Source organism: Lactuca serriola, chromosome 3 (genome assembly GCF_051521515.1).
Source record: "Lactuca serriola cultivar US96UC23 chromosome 3, Lser_US96UC23_V15, whole genome shotgun sequence".
NCBI classification, from domain to species: Eukaryota; Viridiplantae; Streptophyta; class Magnoliopsida; order Asterales; family Asteraceae; genus Lactuca; species Lactuca serriola.
The window spans coordinates 35,204,007-35,228,277 of NC_136410.1; the positions used below are offsets into that span (position 1 = coordinate 35,204,007).

General features: G+C 38.3%; 2 protein-coding genes across 2 annotated transcripts; one reads left to right on the plus strand and one right to left on the minus strand.

The window, feature by feature from the left end:
* The first annotated feature begins 15,514 nt into the window (after positions 1–15,514).
* Positions 15,515–19,010, plus strand: LOC145091869 (beta-fructofuranosidase, insoluble isoenzyme CWINV3-like). Its single transcript, XM_079029688.1, has 7 exons — positions 15,515–15,660; positions 15,816–15,824; positions 16,902–17,761; positions 17,858–18,016; positions 18,103–18,344; positions 18,429–18,519; positions 18,617–19,010. Exons 1-7 carry the CDS (start codon positions 15,585–15,587, stop codon positions 18,806–18,808), a joined length of 1,629 nt encoding a protein of 542 aa, XP_078885814.1. The 5' UTR covers positions 15,515–15,584; the 3' UTR covers positions 18,809–19,010.
* A 1-nt stretch (position 19,011) lies between these two features.
* Positions 19,012–21,750, minus strand: LOC145095131 (uncharacterized). Its single transcript, XM_079033065.1, has 6 exons — positions 21,594–21,750; positions 21,441–21,525; positions 21,244–21,355; positions 19,335–20,066; positions 19,146–19,234; positions 19,012–19,024 (listed from the first exon to the last, which is right to left on the minus strand). Exons 1-6 carry the CDS (start codon positions 21,748–21,750, stop codon positions 19,012–19,014), a joined length of 1,188 nt encoding a protein of 395 aa, XP_078889191.1.
* Positions 21,751–24,271: the final 2,521 nt, after the last annotated feature.

Consider the following 24,271-nt stretch of genomic DNA (forward strand, 5'->3'; position numbering starts at 1 on the left):
TTGGATGTCCCACTTGAGTGCAAATACTATAGGAACGCGGTGTGGGTTGCATACCTTTGTTTTTGGCAAACATTTTGACCACATTTCTTATCTCAGATAGTTGAGTTCTATTTGAGGAGTATTCATCTCTTTTACACCGTGGGGTGCATCTACGTACCATTCTTCGTCTTGCGTTGAATGCATAAAATCCTTCGCCATATTTTTTACAGATTATGGATCTTGGCTGGGATCTTATCAGACTAGACCCTCCACTTGAGGCATTGGAAGCCTCATTTACTATGTAGTCATTTACATAACTTCAAGGCCATAGAGTCTACAATTGGAGATTTAATTCTTATACCTTCCTAAAGAACTTTTGGGCCATCAAATCGAGTGGATTTTTGGAGAGTGGAAAAGTCATGAAAAATATTTTCGGCTGATTGTTCGTAGGTCAATGTTATATAACTCTCACTCAACAAAACAACGGTGCTAGAACTTCCATGGAACTTGGCTTCAATTAGAGTCTTGATATGATAGATTTCTCGTAAATATCAGCCTCAGTTAATTAGGGGTTCAATAAAAACTTACGAGGAAGACAGAGATGAAGAACTTCCCTTCTAGGCGTGAAAGATAAAGAGAGAGGAAGCAGATATGTAGGTGATTTCTTGCGATTTTATCCCTAATTTTGTGCGATCGTGTTTATAAAAATGAAAAGATAGATTAGGAAAAGATTTCATTAGCAAAGAACATCGACTTACAAAATAGATGGTAATTCAAAATGGAAAGGCGAAAACTATGGAGTTGGGTGGTTTGATTTTCAAAATGGAAAGGTGAAATTAAGAGGGAGATAGTTGTGATATAGGGATGAACCAAAAAACAGTGGCTTACAAAACATATGGTAATTCAAATTCAAGTTGTAATTCTGTATGGAAAAAGAACAAAATTTATAATTCCAATTTTTGATGCTAAGAGCAGGAAAACAATTTCTAGAATCATATAAGAGTGTCATGTGTTAAATACATAGTTTTGAATTGTGCCATATGGCAATTTGCGTTTTAGACAGATATAATGATTAAAGCAGACACATAACTCATATAAACAATACATAGGTCTAAAATGCTATTTTGTAGTGCGTCACTATTTCACATCCCATTTGTAGGGTTTTCCTAGGTATAAAGTGTTGTTTCTAAAGTACATGAAACATTTAAATCCAAAACTACAAGCCAAATCTTAGTGAGTTTCCCCAAAATACCCACACAAAAATACACATATAATGCATGCACGCATGAGCCTTCAATATGTATAGACCACCTAGCAAGACCTACAAGATGTATGCACCGCTCTACCGAGCCTACAATCTAACTGGGCCACCTCACAATGCCTAAGGTATAGTTGGACCACTCCTTTGGGCCTAAAGTCTGATTGGACTGTCGTACAAGGCCTAGAATACATCTGGACTGCCCGAGTATCTTGGCCTACAACACAAAGAAGGACCGCCTCAACCCAACCACAATATGTCTACATATGCAAACAGATAGACAATAACCAACAAAGCATAAGTAATCATAACATATCTACTAATCTAACAAATCACTAAAACATACCAATATCCCACACACAAGGATACATATTGCAGTACAAAGTATAGTGATAAAACTCACTTCGTAGTTTAGCAAATAAAAAGTACAGCTCGCACAATCCAAGAATTGGCACTACGAGTCACCTATACGATAATCAGGCACCTATTCTCAATCCATAGCCTAAAAATCCTCAAGTTGATCAAAAGTCAACTTGGTCAAAAAGTCAATGGTCAAAGTTCCATCAGTCGGTCGCTACGTCATGGCCAAGCATTTGCCACATCATGGTGACCTCATGACAGAACAGTCGTGAAGACCACCTAACCGAAACATCCCAAAAATACGGTCCAAAAATTTCATTTTCAAATCATTATTTAAACTATAAAACATTCATAATCATAAATAAAATCATGTATCATGTATCATAATACCTATCACATAACAAATCTCATATCAAAATATCAGAGTAAAACTTCGAGGATGAAGACTGTGGTGTGTGCTATGCGATCATCCTGAGCCCTTCCCTTTGCTAGTGGAAGTACCTGAAACCAAAACTGAAAACTGTAAGCACGAAACTTAGTGAACTCCCCAATATACCACATACCATACAAATATCAGACAACTAGGAGACACGGGCCCCGCCCACTCTCATGGAGATTCAGGCCACTTCCACGCTCCGTTGTCTAGGAGATTCGGGCCCCGCCCACACTCTGCTATCTAGGAGATTCGGGCCCCGCCCACACTCCATTGTCAAGGAGATTTGTGCCCTGCACACACTCTGCTACTAACATGAATCTAAGTATCACATAGATAACAAGTATATTTACTAAGTAATCACCTATATATGCTCAAGTAATACTAAGAGAATTGGGCCCCGACCACACTAGACTGTTGCGAGATTCGGGCCTCGCCCACACTCAACTACTAACATATCATATAGACGAGCCGACCTTGGTGCCTTCGACCCATCCCTACTGAAAGTAAATTCACCTCGTATGACTGACTGCTAAAAATTTGGGTGAGGAATTCCCGTTTGCTGCTCCGGTGACTCTCCTGCTATAAATTCCATAATGACACTTAGTCAAAAATTGTTAACTATTCTTAGATTAAAATGACCATTGTACCCCTGGTAAAAGTCAACATCCTATCAAGGTAAATTTTCCAAGTTGACCAAACTTGTCGAGTCAGCCTTGTGACACGCCGAGTCCTAGAACTCAGAATCCTGGAATCGCGACTCGGCTCGCCAAGTCACCCCATGACTCGTCGAGTTCCCAAGCTACTTGTCATCGCGATTGGTCGAACTAACTCGTCGAGTCATCCTCAGATTCGCCGAGCCCTAACATAATCAGAAAAGGGACAATATCATCCAACTCGCTGAGTTCCTTAATCAACTCGCCGAGTCCTATGAACATCATCGAGGTTTCTTCATCGAACTCGTCGAGTTCCCTTATGAACTCATCGATTCCCTTGCAGATCTAAACTATACCATTGATTTCTCCCTTCTACAGCTCTAAAATGCAGATCCAGGTCGTTCCATGGTCTATTTCTATAAAGTTGGAGACTTGATGGCTTTGCACACCTCAAATGGACCCAACCTCAAGTTATAGCAACCCACTTCTATGAACATGACCATGGCTTGGACCAAAACGGATTCAAGACCCCTTTTATGACTCTAGAGACTAAATATCACAGGAAAGGGGGATTGCTTAGCATACAACCCATGAAAAGAAACTTATTCTACTCAAAAGGGTCAAAAAGATCCATAAATCAACATTAAGGGAGATCTAAGCTATAGGTTATCAAGCTAAGAGCTTTTTACCTCAGAAGGCTGCCAAAGATGAATGTAATCCTGGATCTTGATCTTCTTCCACAAGCTTGATAGCTCCAAACTCTTCCAAGTCTCTTCTATAACACAAAAACACATTCAAATTCTCAATAATCTCTCAAAGGTGAAGCTCTCAACGGATTAGGGTTTCTGGAGGACAGGGAGGCTGGTAAAGGAGGCCCAATGGGGAATTAAGTGGCTTAAATAGGGTGTAAAACCCCGAAAATAGGGTTTCCTCCTGGCAGACCTACTCGTCGAGTCCATGCTTGGACTCGCCGAGTAGACCCTTTAAACTTCGCGACCTTACTAGCATCTACTCGGCGAGTTAGGGCTACTAACTCGTCGAGTAGCTCAAAAATAAATACTTTAATAATTTAATTGCGTACTAGGAACAGGGCGTTACAATTCTCCCCCACTTATCTTGGACTTCGTCCTCGGAGTCTGCTATGTCTGAAAACAACTTTGGGTAGTGCTCCCTCATCTCCTCATCGGGCTCCCATGTCCACTCTGAACCATTACGGTGCTGCCACTGCACCTTCACTATCTCAACCCTTTTATTCCTTAGATCCTTCGTCTTGCGATCTAAAATCGCCACTGGTCTCTCTATGTAATTCAGGCTGTCGTCAACCTGAATATCCTCTATGGGTACCACTGCTGAATCATCCACCATGCACTTCTATAGCTGGGAAATGTGGATTATGTTGTGGATCTGGCTGAGCTCTACTGGAAGGTCTAACCGGTAAGCAACCCGACCCACTTGGGCCAAAACCCTAAACGGACCAATGAACATAGGGCCCAGCTTGCCCCACTTCCGAAACCTGATAACACCCTTCTAGGGTGACACTTTCAGGAGGACCATGTCACCCACTTGAAACTCCAAATCCGAATGCTGCTTGTCGGCGTAACTCTTCTGCCGACTCTGAGCAGTCTGGAGCCTGCTCCGGACCTGTTGGATCTGCTCCATGGTCTTAAGTACTACCTCCGTACTCCCATGACCCTCTGACCGACCTCACCCCAACAGATCGGGGTCCTACACTTCCTCCCGTAAATCATCTAGAAGGGAGGTTGGTCTATGCTGGAGTGGTAGCTGTTGTTATACGAAAATTACGCTAACGGAAGATACATATCCCAACTTCCACCAAAATCTAGCACACATGCTCAAAGCATGTCCACAAGAGTCTGAATCGTCCTCTTGCTTTGTCCGTCCGTCTAGGGGTGGAAAGTGGTGCTGAAGTGGAGATGAGTACCCATCTCCTCGTGAAACCGCTTCCAAAATCTGGAAGTGAAACGGACATCTCAGTCTGACACTACCGACACATGCACTCCATGATGTGCCACTATCTCTCGCACGTAAATCTCGGCCAACTTCTCGGCCGAGATGCTCTCCTGGATCGGTATAAAATGAGCACTCTTGGTCAATTGATCCACGATGACCCATATCGAATCGACCCCACGTGTGATCCTGGGAAGCTTAGTAATGAAATCCGTGGTGATATCCTCCCATTTCCACACAGGAATGTCTAACGACTACATCTTGCTGTGAGGCCTTTGGTGTTCTGCCTTGACCTTCCTGCAGGTCAGGCATCTCTCCACGTACCAAGTTACGTCCTGCTTCATGCAGGGCCACTAGTAATCGGTTCGAAGATCTTTGTACATCTTCGTCGCCCGTGGATGGATGGAGAAACTAGACTTGTGGGCCTCATCCATCAATAATTGTCGTACTCCGCCCCATTATGGTACCCAGACCCTCCCATGCAGTTTCAACAACCCTCGACTATCGTAATCAAACGAAGCTACTCGGCCCACAATCCACTCGCACTTCTGGCGCTCCTCCTTCAGCCCCTCGGCCTGCACCTCCCTAATCTACTCCAACAGTAGAGTAATCACTGTCATCCTCAGACACATCTTGGATCGGGGCCACCACCTCCTTGCGGCTCAGGGCATTGGCCACTACATTGGCCTTGCCCGGGTGGTAAAAGATCTCACAATCATAGTCCTTCACCACATCCAACCACCGACGCTGCCTCATGTTCAGATTCGGCTGATCCATGAGATACCTCAAACTCTTGTGATCTGTGTAAATTGTACATTGGACCCCATAGAGGTAATGTCGCCAAATCTTGAGGGCGAACACCACTGCCCCCCAGCTCTAAATCGTGCATCGGATAGTTTCAACTGCCTCGAAGCATAAGCTATCACCTGACCTCACTGCATCAACACTGCTCCCATAACTGTGATTGAAGCGTCACAGTAGACTACGAAGTCATCTACTCCCTCTGGCAGGATGAGAATCGGCACCTCACACAATCGCTGCCTGAGTGACTCAAAGGTTGTCTGCTGCTCAGGACCCCAACGAAAAACCACCGACTTGTTGGTCAGTCGGGTCAACAGAACTGCTATCTTGGAGAAGTCCTGGATAAATCTCCTATAATACCCTTACAGACCCAGGAAGCTCCGAATCTCAGTTCGAGACCTCGGAGTCTCCCATTACATTACGAACTCTATCTTGGCCGAATCTACCAAATACACTTCTGGTTGACAAGGTGCCCAAGGAATTGCACCTCGCGCAACCAAAAGTTACACTTGGAGAACTTTGCATAAAGTCTCTCCTTCCAGTGTCTCTAGTACCTCTCTCGGCTGCTCCTCATGTTGCTCCTGAGTCTTGGAGTAACCAAAATGTCATAAATGAATACTATTACAGACCGATCTAACATCGGTCTTCACACGTAGTTCATGAGGTCCATGAATTTGGCTGGAGCATTGGTGAGCCCAAACGGCATCACCACGAACTCATAGTGACCATAGCGGGTTCTAAAAGCGGTATTCTACACATCATCGTCTCTGACCCGCATCTGGTGATATCCGTACCGGAGATCAATCTTGGAGAACCAAGATGCTCCCTGAAGCTGGTCAAACAAATCATCTATCCTCGGGAGTGGGTAACGGTTCTTTACCGTCACCTTGTTCAACTCCCAGTAATCTATGCACATACGATGCGACCCGTCCTTCTTCATAAACAGAAGCGGGGCTCCCCATGGTGAACTACTCGGCCTGATAAAACCTTTGTAGCAGCTCTTGCAGCTGTGTAGACAACTCCTGCATCTCAGGAGGAGCCAACTGATATGGTGCCTTGGCTATCGGAGCCACACGGGGGACCAGGTCACTCCGGAACTCAACCTGCCTTACCAGAGGTATCCCAGGTAAATCCTTCGGGAATACATCTGGGTACTCACGCACCACTGGTACGTCATTAATTGTTTCCTTAACCTTATTCTGGGTATCCATGACATAGGCGACATATCTTGCGCAACCCTGCTGAAAGTAGCGCCTCTCTCTCGCCGCTAAACAAAGAATCGGTCCGGGTTGTGGCCTCTCACCCTGAATCACTAACTCTCCCCCACTAGGAATGTGAACCCTCGCTATTTTCTGCTCGCAGTCAATCACTTCCCCATTGGAGCTCAACCAGTCCATACCAACTATAACCTTATTCCCTCGCAGGGGAATAGGAACCAAATCCACTGAAAACTGCTCGTCAAATAATTGTAGCGTACAACCTCTATGAACCCTCGCAACCCTGAAGGTCCTATCATCTATTATCTCTACATCAAGTGGGCAATCCAGCTCCCCCGGAGCTCTTCTAAATCGCTTGATAAGTGTTAGCGACACAAAAGATCGGGTAGCCCCCGAATCAAACAATACCATAACTGATATACCATTCACTAAGAACGATCCTATAAACAAACACACAAAACATGAGTAATAATAAAAAATAATAAAGAGATAATGGAGAAGGTATATACCAGTATCCACATCAGGGGCTGCACGTGCCTCCCCTACTGTAAAACTGGAAGGCTCTGCTTTTCGCCACTGGCGCCTCAGCCCATCCCTGACGGTCGTCTGTAATCCTCAAAGTGGTAGGAGAAGGTGCCATAACATGTCCTACTAATGGTAAACTCGGAAACTGAGACTTTTTGTGTCCCCTCTGATTGCACTGAAAGCAAATCAGATCAGATGTTGTAGTGGTGGTGGTAGTAGCAGTACAATCTCTGCTGACATGTCCAGTTCGTCCGCACTTAAAGCAGCCCGAACTACCCGCCCTACACGGTCCCTCATGCCCCCTGCCGCACTTGCCACAACGGCCTCGGCCCTGCTGGCCCTTCCCTCAGGAATCTACCTTGGGCTTCTTGCCCGAGTCCTCCGTGCCAGACACTGCCTATGGCTTCCTCTTCCTCTCCATCTCTAAATCAATCTCCCTCTCATGATCCTTCGCTATCATATCCTCCAACGTCTTGCAGCTGGACCGGCTCACAAACTGTCTGATATATCACTCCTCAGCATCTCATGATATCGGGCCTTTTTCATCTCCTCGTTCGCTACACACTGCTGAACGCAAAGGGCCCTCTCCCTAAACTTGGTGGTAATATCCGCCACTGTCTCTGTTGTCTACTATAGATCCTGGAACTCCTTAGCAAGCTGCTACACCTTAATAACATGTGCGAACTCGGCTCTGAACCTGGTCGTGAAATCACTACAGGCCATCGCATCCAATATTGTATCATCACCAATGTCTCTCCCAACCTCCTCCCACCAATCATGTGCCCTGTCCTTCAGAAGATAAGACGCAAGCCTAACCTTGTCCCCCTCGGGACATCTGCTGGTGTGGAATGTGTTGGCAACATCCGCCAACCATCTTGTACTCGCAATGAGGTCTCGAGCCCCATGATAGTCGGGAGCTCCACAAGCCGTGAACTCCCTAAAAGTCAGTGTGTACGACCCCATCATAGCCGCCACCTCAGTGCGAAAAGCACTCAACCTCTCATCCAAAAGCTCAAGAATGCCATCCTTGATCGTACCAAAGATCACAGGAGACTGTTCTAATATGTTGTGTGTGATCTCTAAGGAGATGAACTCCCTAGTCTGCTCATCTAGCTGCTCAGCTCCAGAGCATGATCCTGATCCCTCACCTGCACCTGAACTGCCGACTGCTGGTCTAGGGCGTAAAACCACCATTCTGAAAAACACATCATAACAAACATCAACATACTGAACATAACTGGAGGGATCTCAAACACTACAAGTTCCCTGGCTTTATCTCAACCTTCCTTGATTCGAGTACGAATCCTCTGCTTTCAGTAGTACGGGCCCATACTACCTTCCACATCTATCTGTACTTTCCTTAAGAACTGCCTTGACTCCACCAAGTCCCTTCTACTACTACTGCTTCACTCGCTACTCTCTTCCTAGGCTTGCCCTAGGGAAATCACCATCCCACTCTCCGCCATCAGCTGCATAAGAAGTCCCCACTATCTTCCCCTAACTAGCTCGCGTATACTATTACATATTACTTAGACTAGATAAATCTTCGAATGAGAGATCCTACCCTACAACGGTTAGACTCAAACAAGAGCTGCGAAATAAAGCTAGACCTAACCTTCTGAAATTATTTATTCCTTCCAATATGTAACGTAACATATTCGTTTACTAGTTAGTGAAGGACAATGAGAACTCCTAAAAGCACATAGCAAGCAGCATTCGGACATTGAGTACACATAATCAGGCATATACTACTCAACTATCTAATATGTACTAGCATGCAGTTCATAAAGCTGATACACATATAAAAGGGCACATATGGCATTCTTCCTAGATCCTTAGTCCTAATTTAGCATGTTGTTCTCATAAAGTTGAAAAACATATCATAACATAAACTTGTATGGGTAATTTGGGAGTACTTACTTGAGCTCGGCTGATGACATGCACCACACCATTTTTCCCTTTTCAAAATTCCTTTCTATTTTCCAAAATCCTTTTTTTTTTTTTGTAAAAATGATTTTCTTTTGAAAAATTTATACCACTTCCTTAGTTTGAGTCCAAACACACCCGAAAGTGTGCCCGAATCCCTCAAACCAAGGCTCTAATACCAACTTGAAACATCCCAAAATACGGTCCTAAAATTTCGTTTTCAAATAATTCTTTAAACTAGAAAACATTCATAATCATAAATAAAATCGTGTATTATGTATCATAATATCTATCACATAACAAATCTCATATCAAAATATCAGAGTAAAACTCCCAGGCTGAAGACTGTGGTGTGTGCCATGTGATCATGTAACATCCCCCCTGGCACGTATCACAATATTGTCCGCTTTGGGCCAATCAGCACGAGGACTTCCCAGGGGGTCACCCATCCCGATACTACTCCCGCCCGAGCACGCTTAACTGCAGAGTTCTTATGGGATCTGTTGCCCTCACGGCTTTAAAACGCGTTGTGACAATGAAGGTATCCACACCTCTTATAAGGCGGTGCTTCGTTCTCCTTCCAAGCCGATGTGGGATTAGGTGCAACCCACCTTATAAATTGTAACGTCCGTAGATCCATGCTAGTCAATTTTGACATAATAGGGGTCGAAAACGACTTTTCGACAAAATATTATTTAGAATAAATAATCTTAACCAAGTTGTAGAATACATCTCAAGGGTTCCGTACATATAAAGAACGCCGAAATCCGAGTTATAACGAAGAAGTTATGGTCCGTCGAAGTTTTACGGCAAAACCGGCACAACACCGGGAGACGTAAATAGTGCAAAACCCCGAAAATAGGGTTTCCTCCTAGCAGACTTACTCGTCGAGTCCATTCTTGGACTCGCCGAGTAGACCCTTTAAACCCCGCGACCTTACTGGCATCTATTCGACGAGTTAAGACTACCAACTCGTTGAGTAGCTCAAAAATAAATACTTTAATAATTTAATTGCGTACCAGGAACACGATGTTAAACTAATGCCACATTATGGGAGCTAAACCTCCACATCATGAGAACTGTTCTGACCAGCTTAATGCATTAAGCTCTTAATCCTTCAAGTTATATACCCATACTTTCTAGGAGGCTTTCTCACACCCAATGGGTCATAAAAGTTTATGTTTTATAGACATGCATCTTCAATGCATATCTTGAATTCTAGCTAGGTAAAAAATGATGAAAATTAGGTAAAAACCTCAGGCAAGGAATCAAACTTCAGATCTGGAACATATAACCAGAAGGGGACCTCAAGGATCATAAATTTGCCAACTTTATAAAATCCAACCATACAAACTAACCCAAACATGAAGAACAAGGCATAAAAGCCTAGATATAGAAGCATGGCACATAAAGATTGGAACTTAGAGACTCACAATGGTCTATAATATGAGCTAGAATATGGATGAAGAGCTTGCTTGCTGGATCTACACTCAATGGACACCTTTTTCTCCTTTAAGGCACCAAAATTACCACAAAAGCTTCAAAAACTCAACAATAGGGTTAGCGTTTGTTTGTTTGGGGTGAAAGGGAGGTAGTGGAGGCTGAGTGTGTGCAAACCTTAGTCATCGCATCCCTTAAATAGGGCTTAAGGATTGAAAAATTAGGGTTTGCATCCAGGTGGCTGCCACGGCGTGACCAATATCTTGCCATGTAGTGACACTCAAAAGAAATGTGTGTTTCATCGAGTGTCGCCAAGCATTAAATGTCCATGAACACAAAAGTAATTATAACTTGAACTTGGTGTTACAGTGGGAAGTTCTTTTATGTTCGTTTATTTAATAAATGAACAAACATGAACACAAATTTTTTTTCGTTTAGTTAAACGAACGAATATGAACAATGGCCTCATTCGTTCATTCGTTAACGTTTGTTTATGTTCGTTTTTTATGTTTATTTATGTTCATATATGTTTAATTGTTTTTTATTACATCACTATATTATATTTTCGTTTATGTTTATATATGTTCAATTGTGTTTGTTTATCTTTGTTCGTTTATGTTCGTTCGTTTTTGCCCGTTTAGCATGTTCACGAACATGAAGAAGGTACTTTGTTAAACAAACGAACATGAACAAGAAAACCCGTTCGTTTATCCGTTCGTGTTCGTTCAGGTGTTCATTTAATTTAAACAAACGAACATGAACAAGCCTTTGTTCATGTTCGTTTGGTTTGTTTACAACGCTAGTGACCACCCTTATTTATGAGCGACCCCACTGCTAAATGGTTGGTTATTTGTGGCATGTCACTTAATTTTGGATGTTTTTTATTTAAAAAAAACAAGAAAATTGGTTATATTTGTTGTTTTTCATATATAAAATAATACCGATATAAAAAATCTTCCTATACTAATAAAAGAGTAGTTATTTTGCTACGTGTCATCTTATTAGACATTCTAATTAATGGCATGCCACTTGTCAATGTATTAATTCTTCATTTTAAATTTTAAATTTTAATTTTTCTATTTTAATTAAATTAAATTAATAACATTAGAATAAAAAAATAAATACAGATTATAAAATGATATAATTTCACGTTTTTATTTGAATCAACGTTATAACTTTATATAACTAAAAATTATCTCTTAATTAATAATTTATTTAAAATACTTAATTAATAATTTTGAGTTTACAATGAAAATTTAATTAATATTATAACCGTAGTTCTCACAAGTTATAAACTAGTAATGTAATATTAAAAGTCATATGACCAAAATCAATCAATCATTATGTACATAAAAAATACTTATGCATACACATCATTCACATCAGTAGTAGTGCCCGGGGGATACCGGCTCACTGCTCCGATTCCGATACATAGTGTAATTTTTTTTTATGTTATTAATGTTTTTTCTATTAGGTGCACCGGTTTAAAATACGAGTGTCACTAGTAATTTAGATTTTTTCGAAAATTCTTTTAGTGTCACCCCTACTAAAACGTTTTGCGTCCGCCACTTATTCACATATTGACGCATCAAAATTAAAACGGAGTGACGATATTATATTATTATAACAAATTTATCCATAGTAAATTACTATCAACTAAAGGGACAGATGCAAAGTCAGGATATTAAATTCCTTAATGCTATGGTCAATATATAATATCCGAAAAGAAGTCATTAAAAAGAAAGAAAACATAAAGTACTAGAATTATTCGTACCAACTGTTGAGGTCACGACAAATCAATAAGATCTTTAAAGCCCATACAGATCTCTCGTAGTCAAGAAAATAATGTTTTAAACTTTTTAAGTACGTAAGCCAACCGATTTGTTATTAGACTTGAGATTCCCGGTTAGATGTAAAACAACACATAACATATTAACATATAACAACTTCCAAATTTTATTTGAAGGAACTTTTGGGTGATAAGCTATTTGTTTAAAATAAAAACCATTGTGATCATGATTTTTTTTACTTACTATATTTTTATCATATTATAAAACAAGATATTTTGGGTAGTATTAGATTTTGCAAGTCGGACCATGAGCATGTACCAGGTGTCGCACATGACTCGTGTCATGATGGGTCCGAAAATTGAATATGTCGTTAATCTATCTGTAATGGTGACTAATTGCTAATCTGTCATTAATTTGATGTTAATCCATTGCTAATATGTTTTAAACGGCAAATATATTAGAACACCAACATCAAGACGATGTGGGGGAAAAAGTACAAATAAAAAGAAAAATAACAAAAATTACAAGCAGAGAAAAGGATTTAAGTTTCAAACTCTCCGGTCTATGTTCTTAACGAACCCTATGCTTGCACCAAATGAACGTTATCGACTTGATTCTTGCCACAGTATTAGCCGGAACAAATGTAATGTTTTTGAAAACTCGATTGTTCCTATCAATCCAGATACACCACAAAACCCCGAAAAAAACCACATTCAACAAACTTCTTTTCTTTTTGCAACGTGACCATCTCGATATGTAAAGTAACACATCCTTCACCGATTGAAAATCTCCATCTTGGATTTCACACCAAGATAGAATCGAATCTATCACAGTTTTCGCCAATGGACATGATAGCAAGATGTGGTCACTTGACTCCTCCTCAAGATAACATGAACCAAATGTGATCGAAGTAATTGTAACCCCCCTACGACTTAACTCAACCGATGATGGGATCCTACCCAGCCTCGCTCTCCATATGAAGCAACAAATCCTAAATGATACCTCCTTACTCCACTCAAAAGGTCCATCACATACTACATGACTAGCCAATTCAATCTGTTCACGCAACAAGCTTACAGAGAATTGGTAGTCAATCACGAAGTCAGACGCCTAACGACTTTCAATTGAGTCCCAGTTAACAATTTTGTTAGAATCAATACTAAAAGTCTTTAGGGCGGACCGGGTTCTGGCTATGTTCTTCCAAACACCAGTTATAGCTTTATTAGCAAAGCTAGACCAATGTTTTCTGTCTAAGCCGTGAATACGCCGCCCACATGACAAAGTTGTCCGCTTTCAACCTCCACATCCATTTGGCTAACAAAGACAGGTTGAGGCTTCTTATGGAACCAAGTCCTACGCCACCTACCTTTTTTGGTGCTGTAAGAGTATCCCATGCAACCCAATTGATACTTTTCTTTTGAGTTTTAGTGCTCCATATGAACCTCCTTCTGATTTTTTCTAATGTATCAATGACACCTTTGGGAGCAGCAAAGATGTACACATAAAATAAGTTAAGAGATTATTGAGCACTGCCTTTGCTAAAATTAGTCTACCCCTGAAGCTAAGTGTATTTGCTTTCCAGGTCGAGAGTTTGGAATGGAATTTTTTCAATTATCGGCCTCCAGGCTCTCTTCAAGTTCATGTTTTCTCCAACCGGGATACCAAGATAGCTAAACGGAATAGATGATGGTTCACACCCCAGGGGAGCGGACTAATTTGAAACCTCACTAGGGGGCGCTCCAACACCAAACACTTTAGACTTACTAAAGTTCACTTTCAGTCCAGAAGAAACATAGAAACATCTCAAAATTCTTGCCAGATTTGCGAAGTTACGCCTTGACCATTCTCCAATGAATAATGCGTCATCTGCATAAAATAGATGTGACAAACAAATGTCAGAGTTTTTGTCTACCGCCGTTTCCATCGCCATATGAAGTCATTCCATCGCAATGTTGAAGAGGAGTGGGGATAGTGGGTCTCCTTGCCTCACCCCTTTAGTCATGGATAATTCTCCCGTTGGGCTTCCATTGATAATTATTGATGCTCTTCCCGAATCCAAACAATTGTGAATCCAGTTTCACCATTTGTTACCGAAGCACATTTGTTGCATAATTGAATCCAGAAAGACCCAATTCACATAATCAAATGATTTGTTAAAATCTACCTTAAACAGTAACAACTTTCTCTATTTCTCTTTTGCCCAGGAGCAGAGTTCATTAACCACCAAAGGACCCTCCAGAATATTTATTCCTTCCACATAGGCAGATTGAACCTCATTGATAACACTACCAATAACCTTTTTTAGTCTAAGGGCTAAAAGTTTTGCAATGATTTTGAAAAGTGATCCGATCAAACTTATAGGTCTGAAGTCACTAAAGTGAATTGGATATTTGGTTTTGGCGGCTAGAGAGATGAACGAAGAATTGCATCCATTAGTAAGCTTGCTTCCAGCTTCAAAGAATTTAACCAGTCCTACAATATCATTTTTAAGTAAATCCCACTATTTTTTGAAGAATTTGAAAGTGAATCCATCTGGCCCCGGGGACTTATCACCACCACACAGCCAAACTACGTTTTTTTATTTCTCCCAACGAAAACTCTCATTCCAAGAAGGTAGCATCAGCTTCAGATAGCTTGCGGAATCCAACACTACGAAACAAGGGTCTGTTTGGCCAAATTTCTTTATATTTCTCTTCAAAGAATATGACTGCTTCCTGCTTTATTATATTCGGATCCGTGGTCCATCCTCCGCCGGTCATAATCCTGTGAATGTGATTTTTTCGGTTCCTATTATTAACGTAACCATGAAAGAAACGTGTATTTTCATCGCCGTCTACCTCCCATTTCAGTTTTGCTCTTTGTTTCAGGTCCATAGCCGTGATTCTAGCTTGTTCCGCGATCTTAACTCCACCTATCGCTAACCGAAAATTTTAGGGGTTTATTTTCACTCTTGGCACAGGGTTTTCAAAATCAACGAATCCACCCTCCATGAGTTTTTATTATATAGTACATCAACATTTTTAAGAAATAGGTTTTGGTGAGTTAAGTTTTAGTGATACTAAAACATAAATTATTTATTATTGTAAACTAATCAAACAAAAAAACAGAAGGACAAGGAAATTCTTTATATTATCATGGAAGACCCAAAGAGGTAATCATATAATCCCCCAATCTGCTTCATTCTTCTTCCTAATATTTCTGGTATCCTATCCTATCCCAGCAGTGTTAATCATGTCGGAATCTCTTCTTGCTGAGCAGCCCTATAGGACGGCGTTTCACTTCCAGCCTCCGCAAAACTGGATGAACGGTGAGATTTTCTTTATATATAATTTTGACTTCTCTTAATCTTCTTTTTCTTCAGCTTTGACTTTCCTCATGTACATGTTCTTATATCGCATTAATGGTTTTGTTGATCTGTTATGACGAACATGGCATATGACTGATTCTGATTGCATGGCACAGATCCTAATGGTAAGTATTATCAACACCTACTTTTTGACTTTTTGTTTCCTAATTTTGATTAGTTTTTTATACTTGTTATGACGTTGTAAATCAAATGTTCAATGTACTTGTTCTTAATTAAAAAAGCTTATAGATTACTTTCTTTCTTTGCTTCCCATGTCTTTCTATATTTATTGAAATAAAGTTGTGGATATAAAATAGCATCAAATCTTGATTCCCATAAAATATATCGACTTTCTCTACGTTCCCGTCCAAAATCACTTGTTTTGTCGTGTAAAAGATTATGTACTTTCTTTAAGAAAATAATTCAAGTTACCTGTACTTAAAAAACCGATTCGGGCCATATCATGATTCATGAGTATAAAAATAGTCAAATTACATATAAGGCCAACTTTGAACTTTGTTCTACTTAAAGTAAAGAAACTAGTACGTATTCTGTAAAACATTAAAAAAATATTTACCAATTGACTGGTAGTTAAAAAAACATTTACTTGACAATGATTAATTATAACATTGTAGATCTCATCATCACCTTGTGTTCTCTTATCGTCTTCCAATTCTCGTTCTTTCTGCTTAGTCTTTTTTACTTACCGATAAGGATTTCCAACCCAACATAAACTTTCATTTTTATATTTATTGATTTGTTTGATTTTTTCTTCAACTCAAGATCATTTTTTTCATCAAGATATATACTATAAAAAAATAATGTAACAAGTGGTAGTATTTTTTGGTTAAAAGCTCTTCTTGAGCTCTTTTGACTACAAATGAACCAAATATCTTTACCGAAAATTATTCGTTTTCTAGAAGACCTTAGTCCTAAAAATAGACCTTAGTCCTAAAAATATTAATATGTCCTCTTTTTGTAAAAGACATATAAAAAGTCTTTTAATTCCCACATGCCTTCTAACCTTAAACCACAATGAAATGGTAAATATCTTTTCAAAATAGTATATTCCTATTCAAAAAGTTAATTAAGTAATGAACTCTAACAAAATTCATTGGTCAATCACCAAATTTGTAAGCAGCTAACTTAGATTGCATATATTTCTAAATTCTAACTGTATATCCATATGTATATTTATCCAGGGCCAATGTGCTACAATGGAGTATACCACATGTTCTATCAATATAACCCTTTTGGCCCACTCTTCAATTTACGAATGCATTGGGCACATTCCGTATCACACGACTTAATCAACTGGATCCATCTAGACCCGGCCTTTGCTCCATCCGAACCTTTCGACATCAATGGTTGCTTGTCTGGTTCTGCTTCCGTCATCCCCGGGGGAAAACCTATTATGTTATACACCGGAATTGACACTAAAAACCGCCAAGTCCAGAACTTGGCCTTCCCAAAGGACTTATCAGATCCCTATCTCAGAGAATGGGTCAAGCACACCGCTAATCCAATCATCAGCCTGCCGGAAGAGATTCAACCGGATGATTTCAGAGACCCGACCACCGTCTGGCTTGCAGAAGACGGGAAATGGAGATTACTTGTCGGAAGTCAGAGAGATAAGACCGGAATCGCGTTTCTTTACCAATCAGACGACTTTGTTAATTGGACTAAATCCGATTCGCCATTACATAAAGTTTCTGGGACCGGAATGTGGGAATGTCCTGATTTCTTTCCTGTGTGGGTTGATAGCACAAATGGTGTGGATGCATCTGTCATCAACCCTAGCAACCGGGTAAAGCATGTGTTGAAATTGGGAATACAAGATCATGGAAAAGACTGCTACTTGATCGGGGAATATAGTCCAGAGAAAGAACACTATGTTCCTGAAGACGAATTAACGACTACTACTTTGAGGCTTGATTACGGGATTTACTACGCTTCCAAATCGTTTTTCGATCCTGTGAAAAACCGAAGGATCATGACTGCTTGGGTGAACGAGACTGATTCTGAAGCTGATGTTATCGCTAAAGGATGGTCCGGAGTTCAAGTAATATATAGATCGATAGAAGATTAATTTCAATTATTTCATCTTCTTATTATACGTACACATGTAATAATGAATTCACTTATAAATTAAATACAGGCGTTTCCGAGGAGTATTTGGCTCGACAAAAACCAGAAGCAGCTCCTACAATGGCCTATCGAGGAAATCGAGATGTTACATGAAAACGAAGTTAGTTTTCAAAATAAGAAGCTTGAAGGTGGTTCGTTACATGAAATTCAGGGTATCACTGCTTCTCAGGTAAGCCATATAAGTCTAAGTAACTTTGCTTAAATTCCATTTAGAATTCTTTAATTTGGGCTAACAATTGGTTAATTATTTGAAAGGCTGATGTGAAGATTTCGTTCAAACTGGCTAATTTAGAAGACGCTGAAGAAATGGACGCGAGTTGGTTTGATGATCCACAGGTTATCTGCAGCGAAAACGATGCATCAAAGAAAGGCAAATTTGGACCCTTTGGGCTGTTGGCTTTGGCTTCCAACGACTTGGCCGAACAAACTGCAGTCTTTTTTAGGGTTTTTCAAAAAAACGGACGATATGTCGTGGTGATGTGCAGTGATCAAAGCCGGTAGGTATTCCACGATTGAAGTATCTCTAATTCTCTATGTTATTCAATTACTAACGAATTACATTCCAAACCTACAAATCCCAGGTCTTCCACGAAGGACGGGATTGACAAAACGACATATGGAGCATTTCTGGACGTAGATCCTCAACAAGATGAAATTTCACTCAGAACCTTGGTTTGTAAATCTACTTGTTTTGTTTTTGTTATATATGTTTTTCTATGGAAGGTGTAATGTAGTTTAATTGTTAATTTGATCTTGGATTTCTATACAGATAGATCACTCGATCGTTGAGAGCTTTGGAGGAGGAGGAAAGACTTGCATCACAGCTAGGGTTTACCCGACATTAGCCATTGGAGAAGTAGCTCGACTTTTCGTCTTCAACTACGGAACTGAAAGTGTAGTGATTTCTGAGCTGAGTGCATGGAGTTTGAAGAAAGCTCGATTGAACGTTGAAAAACCCTAAGCTGCATGTACAGATCGATATTATAATCTAAAGAAGATGCACACGTACATGAAGGTGGTTTTAATAATTTGGAAGCAAGCTAATCTGCCTAGCTAGAGGATTTGAGTATTTATGACATGATAATAAGACTCCATGGTGAGAATTTGAATGCCACTGCAAACTCGTAACAAATTTAGTACAAGTCATCGTATGTTTTCATGCATCTATTGCTCCAATCTGTTATCAAAATAAATCACTAAAATCAGCTTATATATCATTAGTCAACCGTAGATACAAACACTCTGAATTTTACTGTTTTACATGCATGGATCACATTTTATAATTTCCCCCATTTGACCTTGAAGTAGGAGCATAGGTCGTGGAAATAGATTTTCTTCCCGATGATAGTCCAACTTGACGGGAGTGAACTGAATCCCGCTTAGTCTCCTGCAAGTCATAAAAAGTCAAAGTGTTAAACCTTTTAAGTCAAACTCCAATTAAAGTATATATAAATTAATTAAGAGCAAAAGCAAAACATATCTAATACCATATCTAATGAACTCTTCGCCATTATCCTTCCATAACCAGATCCTTCATTAATCGAACCATTAAGTTTCATCCTCGTTTCCTTCTCTTCAACACTTGACTTTCTCGCATTCATAATCTTGTCCACCATCCTACTTCCAAGAAACTGTCCCCCATTTCCCGTTTGAAACATTCTATTGTTACCCTTTTGAACAGCCATGGTGTTCACACTTTCTTCATTAGTAGGCGCCACTTTCCGACCTCTCATAACACTCGGCGAACACGACTGTCTTCTTCCTCTCATATTCAAAACCTCCGGCTTCTGAGGAGCAGCCACGGGAGTGTTAACAGGTCGTCCTCTTGAAGCAGAAGTAGACCGATCTGTCCTTAAATTAGCCGGTGTCTCGTCTGAAAAACCAGAAATCCGTGCCGGAATCCTCGATGTTACAAGAGGCGAAACCCCTCGAGTTTTCTGTGAGGTTCTTGGTGACGAATTTGTTATGCTTTTCAACTGATTTGATATGGATGAAGTGGTATTAGACTTGTTAGTGACATCAGTAATCTTGTTTACACCGGTGATTACCGGGATCGGAGCTGTTTTTATGTTCTTTTTCTGATCAGTGAACAAACCGGTTGACCTACCGCTAGGAGTTACCGATCTCGCTGGAATCCTTGGTTTAGGGTTTGTAATTTTCACCCTTCCTTCTCCATTGCCTGTTTGCTTTGTTTCCTTCTCTTCTGGTTTAACTGCAAACTGTGGTTATTTTAGTGTTAGGCCGAGTTCTTTAGGTTCAGTTTCTTTTTTACCTTTTTACTTAAAGGGTTTGATGAATAAAAGCACTTAATGTGTGGTGGATTACTACTACTTATATTTGTTTCTTCTTTTTTTTTTTTTTTTTTTTATAAAGGACCAGGTCTAAGCCAGATACTATACGGGTTTATTAAAAGTAAAATTTTAATATGAATATATAAATATTAAATATTTTATAAAATAATGTTTTTTCTATAAAAAAGAAATATAATCTTTTAGAACATTTATGAAAAAAATCAAAATATTTGGATCATTTATGAAAATTAATAGAATGATAACCTTACATATATATAACCTATTAGAATTTTTTGGAATTTTATTTTAAAAAAAAATTAAAATCCTCAAAAAATGACAAGTAGAAAATAACAACTTTAAAAATTCTAGAAAATAACATGTGTCAAAATTAAGGAAAAAATGATAAGTGTCAAAATTATTTTAATTTATTAGGTAAGATTATTAGATAGGATAACTCAAGTTAACCTTCCTGTTTACCTTTTTTTTTCTTTTATCCTCACAACTCTTACTAATTATGAATATTAGGAAAGTTGTTTTTGAAATGTAAAGGTGGAATTGATGCATTATATAGCAATACAACATTTTACCTTTCTAGATAAGAACCAAATCAATTTTATCCAAACTACATCTTTACCTATGTTTTAGATAATTATTATACAAACTAGGTGTGAGACCCACGTATTACATGAATTTATTTAAAAAAATATATAAAATTTTAACAATTTGATAAGTTTGAATATATAAAAAAAAATGAGAATTTTTTTGAATTATTAAAATTAATGAGACTTTAATGTACTGAATAAATACCTTATACATTACATATATTGAATACATTACATAAGAAAAATGAGAAAAATTTTGAATTCTAAAATTAATGAGGCTTTAATGTATTGAATACATTACATATATAAATAAACTCTTTCTAATAAATACCTTACATATATATTACCTTACATATTAAATGTGAAATTTTAATTTAATAAAATAAAAAATACAATAAAATGACAAGTGGAAAATAGAAGATTTAAAAATTCTAGAAAATGTCATGTGTCCAAATAAAGAATATTAAGGGGGATTAAAAATATAAAATGAAAACTGAACATACCCGTGAAAGTGGTTGGATTATGGGCAATTCACGTTGAACGACTAGTTCATGCCCATTTTTTGTATCCATCTCGAGAGATGGAAAGAGAGGTGTTGCGGGTGGTGTCTTCAACCTTTATTAAAAAGCACAACAATTACTCTTTTTATATAAAATTTGAAGTTGTTACATACGCAACAATTGATAAAAAAAGGAGTTACCAGTCGTAGTCGTTTTTCTCGGTTTCTCCAAGGAATCCAAATCCTGGTTTCTTCACGGATGCCATTCCATAGATTGGATAGTTTCCTACATGTTAAAATGATATCAATATTAATTGTACTAATTGCTTTGAAAAAATAGATAATATAACTAACCATTGGGTTCAAATTCATCGGATACGGGTTGAAGAAGGCTAACAACTCGATCTTTATCGCGTTTATGCATCTCCCGGAATAAAACAAGGTCTTCATCTCTATCTTTTGAGGAGTTAGGTAACGGTGCACTCATTTTCCTCCGGCCACCACCGTTCATGTTAGTTTTGTTGGTTGGGGGATGTGGATACGTGTAAGTTGAACTATGATTCCGTTATTGGTTGTGTTAAATAGAGGAGGTCAAGATGCTGATAAAGATATGTACATATGGCCGGCTGTTTTGATGTGGTCTTTTTAAGGTGATGAAACCAAAGAATGGTGTTGTCTAGGAATGTTGCATTTGGCAAATTGTGTGTGTGTTTGTTTCATGAAATTGTCAATGGTAGTCTTTTGAATAGACATATGAACAAATTTATATTGATTATTAAAGATAAAAAAAAACATTTTATAGTTTTAATGAATTAAGATATGAAAAAGAAACCTTATTTTATTATTTTAAAGAATTTGTTTGGTAAAATAAGATGCAAGGTGTCACTTCATTCCACGAAGAAAACACTCTTATAGGATGAATGAAGAGTAAATCATGAGAAGGAATCGCTTTTTTTTTTTTTTTTAATGCGTTGGTTTATTTAAATATAGTAAAAGAACGGGATTTTTCATTTGAAATTTAATTATCTATTTTATTCTTTACAAAGATTGCCATGTATAAAGCATTAATTCGTTTTTCTTATTCCATCTTGGTATTTAATTACATTTCAACTTTGACTATTAGTTTTTGCATATTAAACATTTCAACTTTGACTATTAGTTTTTGCATATCAAACGTTATACCTAAAGTTTTGCCCCAAAGAAAATCTGTTCTGCCCCATTCCCATGAACTTATAAATTTTTATTGTCGCCCTACAAGCCTCTCCTTTGTATAACTTTAGAGGGTGTTTGGCTTAGCTTTTGTGGGAAAATAAGTCTTTTTTGTAAAATGACTTTTTGAAAAAATTATTTTTTAAAATGTGTTTGGATTAGCTTTTGAAGGAAAAAGTCAAAAGTTAAAGTGTTTGGTTTAACTTTTATATGTAAAATGACAAAAAAATGACATGTTTACATATTTACATTGATTTACTACTTTACACATATTATTTTATACTTAATTTTTTTTCTAAACACATATTATAATTTTATAAATATTTTATTAGAAAATATAAAATATAAATGTCTTTTAAAATATTTCTAATTTTTTAGATTATACCATGAAAATATTAAAATTAGTACGTTCATACAAATTGTAAATAATTCATAAGAGGACTTTTTATATTAGACCATGACAATATTAGAATTACGTTCATACAAATGTAAAATATAAATTACGTTCATACAAATTAAAATATTTCTAATTTTTTGGATTAGACCATGACAATATTAAAATTACGTTTATACAAATTGTAAATAATTCATAAAAAATATCATAGATAATATTACATTCATCTACGTAATGTGAATATATCTTGTGCAATAATATCCCGTCTCGCTGCCATATATAAATCATCATTGCTCGTGCGACGTGTACTTGGACCTTCTTCATAAACATCACTACCGGTATCACCTCGTACGGGATTGTAGGATTCTTGTTGTGCCTTATTAAACGTTTCATCAAACCTACCAACCTTTCTAATGTAGTTATGGATCGCCATCGATGCTATCACAATTTTCACTTGGTTCTTGTACTTGTAATTAACATGCATGTCTCTTAATAATGTCCACCTAGCTTTCCACACTCCAAAAGTTCGTTCAATGATATTTCACAATGATGAATGGAGATAGTTAAATTTCTCTTTCGGTCTACGAGGTTCACGAATAGCAGCCGTGTATCCACGTCGAAAATCTGGTAAATGATAACGAATATTTGTGCCTTTGTATGGAGCAAGATACCCTCTCGTATTTGGATATCCAGCATCAACAACGTAATATTTATCTGTAAATAAAACAAACATTTATTATTCGTTTCAAACAAGTAGTAAAAACATAAAACTTGTATTCCAAAAAAAAAAAAAAAAATACTAACCACCCGTTGGATAGGGAAAATTAAGATCTGGTCTCTGTAAGGCTTCATTGAAAATTCTTGTATCGTGTGCAGTCCCCTCCCAACCGGCCCAAACAAATGTAAAGCACATGTTAAAATCACAAACAACCATTATATTTTGTGTTGCATATCCCTTTCGACCAATGTACTTCACTTCATCTTTTTGTGGAACCGATGCCCTAACGTGTGTTCCATCTATAGCACCAATGCAATCCTTCAAATTCAAAAATATATCATAAATAAATTATTTGTTAAAGTTTGACTACCAAGAAAATAAACATTGGATAATACCTTGAACATTGGATAATACCGAGGGTTATTTAATATATATTTGGGAACATCATCATTATAGTTTGCGTCTGGCTTGATGATGTCGGCACTCAGTTTTAGCATGGCTTCTAAAACTGTATGGAAATGCCTGTGAATCGTTTCCCCTGAATGATTAAAAAATTCTTGCACAAATCTATTGCTACACCCATGCGCCAAAGTCATCAAGAATATTCCTACAGACTCCTCTATAGATACTTTTCTGGTTTGTTGTAACCCGTAATTTGTAGCAAGATCTAAGCATAACTGTCTAAAAATCGGTACGTTGAGTCTAAACATC

Excerpts from the sequence above, each read along its gene's own strand:
- LOC145091869 (XM_079029688.1), top strand. The coding sequence starts at position 15,585 with ATGTCGGAATCTCTTCTTGCTGAGCAGCCCTATAGGACGGCGTTTCAC. Across the intron at positions 18,017-18,102 it reads AGGGTATCACTGCTTCTCAG|GCTGATGTGAAGATTTCGTT; the intron begins GTAAGCCATATA and ends ATTATTTGAAAG. Across the intron at positions 18,345-18,428 it reads ATGTGCAGTGATCAAAGCCG|GTCTTCCACGAAGGACGGGA; the intron begins GTAGGTATTCCA and ends TACAAATCCCAG.
- LOC145095131 (XM_079033065.1), bottom strand. The coding sequence starts at position 21,750 with ATGAACGGTGGTGGCCGGAGGAAAATGAGTGCACCGTTACCTAACTCC. Across the intron at positions 21,526-21,593 it reads CGATGAATTTGAACCCAATG|GAAACTATCCAATCTATGGA; the intron begins GTTAGTTATATT and ends TTTAACATGTAG. Across the intron at positions 21,356-21,440 it reads GAGAAAAACGACTACGACTG|GTTGAAGACACCACCCGCAA; the intron begins GTAACTCCTTTT and ends TTTTTAATAAAG.